Source organism: Bos indicus, chromosome 22, assembly GCF_029378745.1.
Source record: "Bos indicus isolate NIAB-ARS_2022 breed Sahiwal x Tharparkar chromosome 22, NIAB-ARS_B.indTharparkar_mat_pri_1.0, whole genome shotgun sequence".
NCBI classification, from domain to species: Eukaryota; Metazoa; Chordata; class Mammalia; order Artiodactyla; family Bovidae; genus Bos; species Bos indicus.
The window spans coordinates 14,813,962-14,825,105 of record NC_091781.1 but is presented as its reverse complement, the minus strand read 5'-3'; the positions used below and the strand labels follow the sequence as shown (position 1 = coordinate 14,825,105).

Below are 11,144 nucleotides of genomic sequence, written 5' to 3'. Positions count from 1 at the left end.
GCAGCATCGCTTAGCTCCCTGATGGGGGGCTGAACCCATGCCCTTGGCAGTGAAGGTGCAGCGTCTTAACCACTGGACTGCCAGAGAATTTGCCAGAGTCCATATTTCTAAAACCAAAAATTACATTCCCTCTCAAAGAAAACAACAAGTGAGTGGTAGTCCCACCCAGCCCCAACTTCATCATCAAGTTTTATGTGTGTTACGGTACACACTAACCTCATAAAGACTTTTTGAGACAAGCACTATTATTATTTCCATTTTACAAATGATGAACTGAGGCTCAGGGAGGGAGAGTAACAATCGCAAAGACACACAGCAAGTATACCACAGGATTAGGAATCAAGTCTCAGCAGTCCGCTTGAGATCGAGAGCCTTGTCGGGGAGCTCTCAGCCGGCCTCTCCCCAAGGTCATTCATGCCCATTACATCTTCCTGGACCGTGAGCCCGCTACTCTCAGAATAGCTGGACGGCAGGGCCTGTTGCCTTCTGAGCACAGTGGCCAGGAAAGCCTTGAGATACTGGCGGAAGCGGTGGCTGGAGAAGGCATAGAGGACGGGGGTGAAGCAGCAGTGCAGGAAGGCGATGCTCTCCGTCACCTGCAGCGCATAGTCCAGGTGTTGGCTGACCCTGCAGTCCCCAAAGACTTGCAGGTCCAGCAGCGAGTGCAGGAACAAGGTGAGATTGTACGGGAACCACAGCACAAAGAAGGCCACCACCAGAGCTACGGCCATCCTCAGGGCCCGCCTCTGGCCTGGGGGCCTCAGACTCACCAGCACAGAGCCAATGCGGGAGTAGAAGAAGATCATGGCAAGGAGGGGGAGGAGAAACCCCAGGAGGTTCTGCTGGAAGCGGAGGAAGAGCTTCCAGATGGTCCCATGTCCCCCAAAATCTGCATAGCACTCCCACACGCCCGGGGAGTTCTCATGTGTCCTCACAAAGACCATGTCAGGAATGGAGACAGCCAGGGCCATAGCCCACACACTGGCTGCAAGCAACAGGCTCTTGGCTCGGGTCCTCAGTCGGTGGTAGGGCCGAGCGCAGACAATCTCCAGGTACTTGTCCAGGCTCATGCAGCTGATGAAGAAGATGCCACTGTAGAAGTTCACGGTATAGAGGGTGCTCACCACCTTGCATAAGACGCTCCCAAAGACCCAATGCCATGCCACAGAGATGCCCCAGAAGGGCAGTGTCACCACAAACAGGAGGTTGGAGATGGCCAGGTTCAGCAGATAGGTCTCGGTCATCCGTCTTCGAGGCACGAACCGGAGCAAGACCGCTAGGAGGAGGAGGTTTCCAACCAGGCCCAGCACAAAGATCAGGCTGTAGAAGACAGGTAGAAAGACTCTGCCAAATGACAGCACCTCGTCCTTCCTGCACAGCATGAAGATCATGTCCTCCAGGTAGTACTCATAGTCATAGAAGGAGCTGCTGTTCTCAGAACTGGCCACCTTGGTGGTGGGCGGCAGAGGGGAGGCGGTGGTGGCCATGGTGGGAGGACGCACCCAGTCCTGGAGCTCTGCGGGCCAGAGAGCAGTGTGAGCCACAGGAGATGGATCCAGGCCTTCCCGCCCTCTCTCCAAACCCACTGGAGCCCCTTTTCTGGGCTGGCCAATAGACTCTCCACATTTACACCAGTACCTGCGGGCTAGCGACTAGGAGTACAAGTGCGGGCAGCCCAAGGCTACCCCGTGATACTGCGGTCATCTTGGGTAGGTGACGTAACCTCAGGTGTTCTCACAGTATTCACTTCTCTTCTTTATTTTATCCCTCATCGTTTATCAAGACTGATACAGTCATTTGTGTCTTCTTTATTATTGAGGGATACCGATTCACCTGGGCTTCCCAGGTGGCACAAGTGGTAAAGAACCCACCTGCCAATGCAGGCAGACGTAAGATACGTGAGTTTGATCCCTGGGTTGGGACAACCCCCTGGAGGAGGGCAGGGCAATATTCTTGCCTAGAGAATCCCATGGACAGAGGAGCCTGGCAGCTTGCAGTCTATAGGGTTGCACAGAGTTGGACACGACTGAAGCGACTCAGCACACACCAGTTCACCTATTTATTGAGTCTGTATACCCTTCCTCACGTGTGGCTTAAAATTCTTCTTCTTTGTGTGACTTATAATTTTCACTTTAAGGTCACACTGCATGGCGTGGGAGATCTCAGTTCCTTGACCGGAGACTGAAACCACACCCTTTAGTGGAAGCACAGAGTCTTAACCACTGGACTACTGGAGAAGTCCCAATTTTTTTTTTTTTTCTTTTTTTCCAATTTTTTTTTTAAAAGAGCTTCTCTTCAGTGGGCTTGCTTCTTCTGTAAATAGCTAGTGTGCCCACTCTGGCTTTGAGCTCCCTTTACTTCTGTCACTTGAGGATTTCCCTTGCTTTGGTTATTTTAAAAGTATTTTTTGGGATAACAAGATGGCGGAGGAGCAGGTGGACGTGGAGTACTTCTCTCTCCACGGATTCATCAGGAATACACCTTCAGACACAAAAGATCTTGCAAAACACCAGCTGAGAGCAGGCAGGAGTACCTGACCACTGGAAGAAAATATATAGAACCACGCAAAACTCGGTAGGACGAAGGAAGTAGGGGGGAAAGAGGAGAGTGAGCAGGATTGGACCTGCACCTGGGGGGTAGAGGAACTGAAATAGGGGTCAGAGCCTTACATCGGGGCAACTGTGTAGGACAGAGGAGAAGCATTTAAGGCTGTTGGAGAGCGAAGTAGCTGAGCTGTGACAGCGTGAATGGAATAGAATCACACAGACAATCCTTGCTGCAGCCATACATACCCTGGACAGGGATGCAAGTCCCCTAGGAAGTACAGGGGCTGGGAGTTGGAACGTAGGGATTGGAGAGCAATCCCAAGGCAAGGTCTGCTGTTGACTGTGAGGAGACGGACCAATGGGGCGTGAAGGAGGAGATCTCAAGGGGAAATCCCTGTGGAGGAAAACCAGGCAACCATGGAGCCAAGGTGATACTGCAGAGTTACATGCAGGGGATGGAGCCATCACTGTAGTCTCTGTCTCCCCACATGCCAGCAGTGACAGCTGAACAGAGAAGCTCCAGAGAGGCTGGCCCTTTAAGTGCCTGATGCACCAAGCAACAGGAAAGGACCAGCCAAATAGGCTCTCTGACCGCCTGCTGCTAGAGGCTAGAAAAAGACTATGATAGGGCCATAGCTCTCAGAGTTCTTCTAGGTCTTCATAGAATTGATCAACTTCAGCTTCTTGGGCATCAGTGGTTGGGGCATAGACTTGGATTCCTGTGATGTTGAACGGTTCTGCCTTGGAATCATATCATATTTGAGACTGCACCCAAGTACTGTATTTTGGACTCTTTTGTTGACTATGAGGGCTACTCCATTTCTCCTATGGGATTCTTGGCCACAGCAGTAGATATAATGGTTATATGAATTAAATTCACCCATTCCCATCCATTTTAGTTCACGGATTCCTAAGATATCAATGTTTACTCTTGTCATCTCCTGCTTGACCATGTCCAGTTTACCTTGATTCATGGACCTAACATTTCAGGTTCCTATGCAATACTGTTCTTTACAGCATCAGATTTTACTTTCATCATCAGACACATCCACAACCAAGCTTCAGTTTCAGCTCTGGCCCAGCCACTTCATTCTTTCTGGAGCTATTAGTAGTAGTTCTCCACTCTTCCCCAGGAGCATATTGAACACCTTCCGATCTGGGGGGCGGGGGGGGATGACTCATCTTTTGGGGTCAAGTCTTTCTGCCTTTTAAACATTTCATGGAGTTCTCTTGGCTAGTATACTGGCGTGGTTTGCCATTCCCCCCTCCATTTTGTCAGAACTCTCCATGACCCAACTGTCTTGGGTGGCCCTACACGGCATGGCTGATAGCTTCATTGAGTTACACAAGCCCCTTCAACATGACAAAGCAGTGAACCTTGAAGGAGAGATCTAGAAAACCTCAGAACTAACACCAAAAAAAAAAAGATATCCTATTCAACATAGGGGATTGGAATGCAAAAGTAGGATATCAAGAGATACCTAGAGTAACAGGCAAGTTTGACCTTGGAGAACAAAATGAAGCAGGGCAAAGGCTGCAAACACCCTTTTTCAACAACACAAGAGATGACTTTACACATGGACGTCACCAAATGGTCAATGCCAAAATCTCTTTTGGTATTTGGTCAAAACCAAAGAATGATTACGTTCTCTATAGCCGAAGATGGAGAAGCTGTATGCTGCTGCTGCTGCTAAGTCACTTCAGTCGTATCCGACTCTGTGCGACCCCAGAGATGGCAGCCCACCAGGCTCCCCCGTCCCTGGGATTCCCCAGGCAAGAACACTGGAGTGGGTTGCCATTTCCTTCTCCAATGCATGAAAGTGAAAAGTGAAAGTGAAGTCGCTCAGTCCTATCCAACTAAAAGCGACCCCATGGACTGCAGGCTACCAGGCTCCTCCATCCATGGGATCTTCCAGGCAAGAGTACTGGAGTCGGGTGCCATTTCCTTCTCCAAGGAGAAGCTGTATACAGTTAGCAAATACAAGACCTGCAGCTGACTGTGGCAAATCATCAGCTCCTCATAGCAAAATTCAGGCTTAAACTAAAGAAAGCAGTGAAAACCACTAAGCCAGTCAGGTACAACTTAAATTCCCTATGAATATACAGTGAAGGCGACAATTTTTTGTGTGTGTGAAGGTGACAAATTTAAGGTTTTAGATCTAGTAAACAAAGTGCCTGAAGAACTATGGACGGAGGTCCATAATATTGTACAGGAGGTAGCAAACAAAGCCATCCCAAAGAAAAAGAAATGCAAGAAGGCAAAGCGGTCATCTGAGAAGGCTTTACAAATAGCTGACAAAAGAAGAGAAGTGAAAAGCAAGGGAGAAAGGGAAAGGTACCCCCAACTAAATGCAGAGCTCCAAAGAACAGAAAGGAGAGATGAGAAGGCCTTCCTCAATGAACAATGCAGAGAAATAGAGGAAAACAAGAGAAAAGATAAGATGAGAGGTCTCTTCAAGAAAATTGGAAATATCAAAGGACAATTTCATCCAAAGATGAGCACAATAAATGGCAGAAATGGTAAAAAACCTAACAGAAGCAGAAAAGATCAAGAAGAAATGGAAAGAAGAGGTATACAGAAAAGATGTTAATGACTGGGATAACGACAGTGGAGTAGTCTCTCACTCAGAGCCAGACATTCTGGAGTATGAAACCAAGGGGGCCTTAGGAAGCACTGCTGTCAATAAAGCTAGTGGAGGTGATGGAATTCCAGCAGAGCTATTTAAATCCTAAAAGATAATGCTATCAAAGTGTTGCACTCAATATTCCAGCAAATTTGGAAAATCCAGCAGTGGCCACAGGACTGGAAAAGGTTAATCCTCATCCCAAATTCCAAGAAGGGCAGTATTAAAGAATGTTCAAACCACTGGAAAATTGCACTCATCTCCCATGCTAATAAGGTTATGCTCAAAATCCTCCAAGTTAGACTACAATAGTACGTGAACCAAGAACTTCCAGATGTTCATGCTGGGTTTAGAAAAGGCAGAGAAACCAGAGATCAAATTGCCAATATTTGCTGGATCATAGACAAAGCAAGGGAATTCCAGAAAAACATCTATCTCTGTTTCACTGACTATGGTAAAGCCTTTGACTGTATGGATCATAACAAACTGTGGAGGCATGGGAATACCAGAACATCTTACCTGTCTCCTGAGAAATCTGTATGCGGGTCAAGAAGCAACAGTTAGAACCCTGTATGGAACAACTGACTGGTTCAGGACTGAGAAAGGAATACAAGACTCTTTACTGTCACCCTGTTTATTTAACTTAAAACGCTGAGCACATCAGGTAACATTCCCAAGGACACACAGCGAGTGTACTGCAGGATTAGAAATCAAGTCCCGGAAGCTGGCTCAAGATCTGGAGGCTCGAACCATGCAGTGGGAGCTGCTGTGAGCCCTCTCAGACTCACAGAATCGACAGTTGCCCTCTGCATGGCCCCCCTTGAGAAGCATGGCATTTGGGTTCATAGCAATGTATAAAACACAATGAAAACAATGCAACCCAGTCCTGACAGTTACGGGAAGCTTTCTTATACCCTAGCGCTTGCAGGTTCTCCTGGCCTCCCTGTGAGAAGGGGAGCAGGTATGCCCTCCCTGGTTTCACAGGAAGCCCAGGGCCATACCACAAGCCAGGCACGTTTGACCCTAGAGCCCTCAACACTGAGTCCTGGACCACTGCACACACGATCCCTCTTTGTTTTTCTAATATGCATTTTTCCTGATTACCAAAGTAATATATGCTCAATGTAAAATGTGAAAATAGAAGAAAAAATAGAAAAGAGACTAAAAATCTCTCCCTAATCCTACCCTGCCCCCTCTAAAGTAACCCTTGGGAACATGCTGGTATACCTTTTCTTTTCCATGCCCAGAGTCCCCATCTGCCTCACTGATCTTTCCTGGGTGTGAGATTCACCTGCTGGCTTCCTGGCTGGAAGAGAGTGGCCTTGCCCAGTCCCCATGGAGTAGGGGGCCCCTTGCAGCCACCTGATAGACATGCCATCTCCTGCTCCCTGGGATCCGTGAGGCCCACCCACTCCCCACGCTCCCTGGGACCCCACATTACTCAATGTTTCCTGGCTCTTATCAGGAAACAGGGATGTTTGTGACATTGATGAAATCACAACAACAACCCCTCCACCCAAAGTTTCCTTCAATTAATAAAAACTAGGTAATTTTAGAACCCGGCTCTTCAAGGAGCTGCTGCGGAAGATTTTCACATCTTTCTTGAATCATTTTTGCTCCCCACTCCTTTTTTTTTTGCTTCTCTTGTTGCCTGAACTTTCACCACTTCAGCTCCTGGTTTTCATTTCACCATTATCCTGGGGTAAAAATGAAACACTCACCCCACTGCCACTACCCCCAGGGAGAGTGGTATACTCAGCATGGTGCAGCATGGAGGAACAGACTACAGGCTGGTTCACTTCATGGCTGAGCATCCATGAGCGAATTACTTAACCTCTCTGAGCCTTAGTTTTCTCAACTCAGAAATGCTTCCCTGGTGGTGTTTCTATAATATTAGTTAATAATTAAATAAGTGCCTAGCACATGACTATTGGTTTCCCCTCCAGGCCCTAAAATGACACTTGGCTCAAGTTGGGATGGATAAAAGGATATCCTGGGGCTGTTTGGGACAGATGGAGGGGTTAAGATCTTGTCAGGGTTTGGGGATAAAAAGAGAAGGATGTGGGCTTTTAAGAAGAAAGTGTAGATGTGTGCTGGAAACCTCAGCCCTGGGAGTGGGGCCCCTTAAAGGCTACCTCATCTGTCCACATCACAGTACAGCCCAGAGAGCAGAGGGAACAGCTGAGGTTACCCAGCCTCATCTGGTACCAACCCTCAGGGATTTCCCAAACCCACAAAGCAGATCCTCAGAGCCAGAGTCAAGGGCGTAAGGGGCCAGCAGGCCACCTTCCTCCTCGGCTGCCTGGGCCACTGCTCCAACAGCTGTCCTAAAGAGAGAGTGCCACGCTCACCCTACTTAGCTCCTGTCTCTCCCCACACCTGTCCCCTCTCCTGGCCACAGGATCTGGTCTCTCCCTGTAACCCCTACATAGGACCCACCCACCCCATTCCCAGAATGGCTGAAACCTACCAGAGCCAGACCCACTTGCCTGTGGACGCCCACCTCGCAACCAGGAGGAGAGCAGCAGCGTCTGCGTCCCTCTTCCTCGGGAAGCACGGAGGGAGTGACTCTTCTTTATAAGCTCTTCCCCTCCCCAGACGGCTTCCTGCCCGCATCCTCTCTGCATATCCCTTGTGCCTGCCCCAGCCCCACCTCAGCTGCACACTGAACTTGAGTCAAGCCCAAATGACCGCCTCGTTGAAAGATCACCACCCCCAAAGATACACTAATTATTTTAGAAAACATGTGTCCCCAATCACACTTTTCTGGAACCATTCTCTTGCGGCTGGGCCAAGGACACAAAACGCCTCAGTCCAGGCTTCCAGGCTTTCACTTACTCTTGTCCCCTATCTTAAGTAGTCTTCCCAGCCTCCAGCTTCATCGGTCCTGGATTCTGCGCCCCCCGCCGCTCCCTGCCCCACCACCCAACTCTCCTCTGACGGTAACTCCGCACAATCAGAGCTGTGTCTGGCTCACCCATAGTGACATCAGTTCTCTCATCTACCAGACTTTTCAGGCCAACTTCACTCTTTCCCCTTCCCTGCTCCCCCCGCCAGTCCCATCACAGCATAAATCTCTTCAGAGCCAGCTGTCTGTTCATGTCTGCTCAAGGACCATATGTGACCCACCAGGCTGAGCCCAGGGCCAGGCAAATGCAGACCGAGTGAATGAATACACGTGTGGAACACACTGCCCGTCACGCGCTCGGCAGTATGAGGGTACCTACCTCTCCACCAGGATGGCACCTGTGGTCCACTGTGAGTCTCAGCCACCTTCATCTCCAACCCCACTGCCAGCCTGACACAAAGCAGATGCCTGGTGAATGCTCACGGCCCCTATCTGAACTGAGCAGTTAACAGAATAATGGCAGGTGGTTACAGGCACTGGCGATAGGGTCACACAGAGCTGGGCTTGAACCTGGCTACGTACGTGCTGTGTGACCTAGAGAATGTAGCCTCACCTCTCTGAGCCTTGGTTTTCAGATCTTTTTGGGGAGGTGGGGTTGGTGTCTCCCTCAGACAGGCATGAGAACTAAGTGTCCCCAGAGAGGTGGACAAAGACAGACATTTGCCTTTCTCTGGGGTCCACAGGCCACAGGAGGCCAAGCCTGTGATGGGTTCCACTCCCAACAGTGGGGAGCAAGGGACCTTCCTCGTGAGTGGGTTTCCAAGTCTCTCTGGGGCAAATGTTAATTACCAATAGGGAGAATAAGGCCACAGAGTCCTGGTTCCATCTAGGGGAACAGCTAGGTTCTAGAACTTGGGCTTCTTCCTCACCACCCCCTTTTTAATTTTTTTTTAATTTTTTAATTAATGTTAATTTTTAAATTTAAAATAATTTTTAGACTTGCAAAAATTGTGCATAGAATTCTTGTTAACATATTATATAATCATAACACAATTATCTAAATCATGAATATCATGGCATAATATCATTAACTGGACTTGCCTAGTAGCTCAACAGTAGAATCCACCTGCCAATGCAGAAGATGTGGGTACAGTCCCTGGGTCAGGAAGATCCCCTAGAGAAATAAATGGCAACCCACTCCAGTATTCTTGCCCGGAGAATCCCATGGACATAGCCTGGCAGGCTACAGTCCAAGGGGTCATCAAAGAGTCAGACATGACTTAGTGACTAAACAACAATAATACTTCAACTAATCCACAGACCTACTTGAATGTCACCAACTGTCCCACTAGTGTCCTCTCTGGTCCTGGATCCTAAGCAGAACCCCGTTGTGCATTTGGCGGTGGTGCCTCCATGGTCTCTCCGCTCTGGGACAGTTCCTCAGCCTTGTTTTGTCTTTCATGACCTTCACCATTTTGAAGAGAACTGTAGAATGAACCTAAATTTTGGTTTGATGCTTCTTCATGATTAGATTGAGGCTATGCATTTTGGGTAGGAACATGTGTTCCAGAGAAGCGATGTGTCCTGCTCACTACATACCAGAGGTAACTGATTTCAATATAGCCCATTACTGACCATGCTAACTTTGATCACTGGGTAAGGTGGCTTCTGCCAGGTTTTTCTTCAGCGAAAATACTGATTAACCCTTTGTAATTAATAAGCATCCTGTGGGGAGGTATTTTGAAACTATGTAAATATCTTGTATCTTCTTATACTTTCACTACTAATTTTAGCACCCATCAAATGATGCTTTCTGACAACAATTATTACTGTGGTGTTTGCCGAATGGTGATTTTCTATTTCCATCATTCTTTCTACATTTATTAACTTGAATTTTACCATTAAGAGTTGGTCCTATTTATTTATATATATCGGTAGAGACTCATGAGTACTACTTTCATTTCATTTTTGATGTTCAAATCATCTCATGCTCTTTTGAAATATTTCAACCCATCTGCTTCCTGCTGACTTAATTTCCCAGCCACAGTTCATCATGGTGGGCAGGGCAGGATACTGGGGCAGGTGTCTTTGCATGAGTGGCCAGGTTTCCCTAAAATTCACTCAGGCATCTTCCCAGTAAAAGCTGGGCCTTTTCCTGGAATAGGCAGGTTCCAGTCAGAGGAAGTCAGTCATGGGCTCCAATGCCAGGAAGGGCTGACCAGGTAGGTCCACATCCTTCCACTGCCTTCCAGTCCATCATCCTGCTCTCCACCCCAATCCTGACCTGGCCCATGGCAGTACCAGCCAACCTCATGCCCTGAGCTTTTCATTCTCGACTCCCCTTTCTCTGCTCTGCTGCAGGGACAGTTGCTGAGAAGCCCGGGTGGCAGACAGCTGGGCAACATTTACCCAGATTCATAGAGAGGAACTGCGCTCCACCCAAGAGATAGCTGACAGGTGTCCTTCACCAGCTCCAGGGGCAGCCAAGGCAGTGAGTGCAGTGCACTGCAGCAAGAGAAACTGGCCAGGGAGCAGCGGGACTGGCCCATGTCCAAGGGAGCTGAGGGAGACGGGGGGCTCTGAGCTCATTCTCTTTGCTCTCTTTAATAAGACTGTCTGACCTGCGGAAGGGGTGGACTCAGTCTCTGATGCCAGCCAGCCAGGATGCTCACAGGCCTCTCCCATAGGGCACAGTGCCCTTGGACTACAGGTCTGTGACTTGACAATCTTTACTATTCCGACATACTCCTAACTCACTGAACACATTTATTAACTACAGTGAAAAGTGGCATCACATTTTTAAAACACCTGCTTCTCTCTTCAGCTGAGCACGGACTGTGAATCTGCCAAGCTTCTGCATGCAGCCTGTCCTCCACGAGCCACCTGAAGGCCTGTCTCCCCCGCCACGAGCCTCCCCAAGTCCCTCCAGCCTACCCTGATGCCTGGCTCTGAGCCTCTGCACGCAGAGTACCCAGCACTACCCACACTACACAGGAATGGGAGAGGCAGCTGGTTAATTTGTTGACGGAGTCTAGCCAAACTTGACAAACTGGATTTTAGAGAAAGGAGTCCTGGTTTGGCCCAGCCTCAGCTTCTGTCTCACTCGCTGTCTCTCTTTCTCCGTTT

The 11,144-nt window shown here is 48.7% G+C and overlaps 1 protein-coding gene across 3 annotated transcripts in view; it reads right to left on the bottom strand.

The window, feature by feature from the left end:
- Positions 1 to 227: 227 nt before the first annotated feature.
- Positions 228 to 11,144, bottom strand: part of LOC109576052 (atypical chemokine receptor 2-like) — a 99,172-nt gene continuing 88,255 nt past the window's right edge. For 2 of the 3 annotated variants that reach the window (XM_070776174.1, XM_070776175.1), the window contains one exon: positions 228 to 1,516. In XM_070776174.1, coding sequence (XP_070632275.1) covers positions 333 to 1,516 — 1,184 coding nt within the window. In that variant the 3' untranslated portion in view covers positions 228 to 332. Of the gene's footprint in view, positions 1,517 to 7,640; positions 8,062 to 11,144 lie in introns of those variants that run through there. The other variant, XM_070776173.1, reaches the window with a different exon arrangement.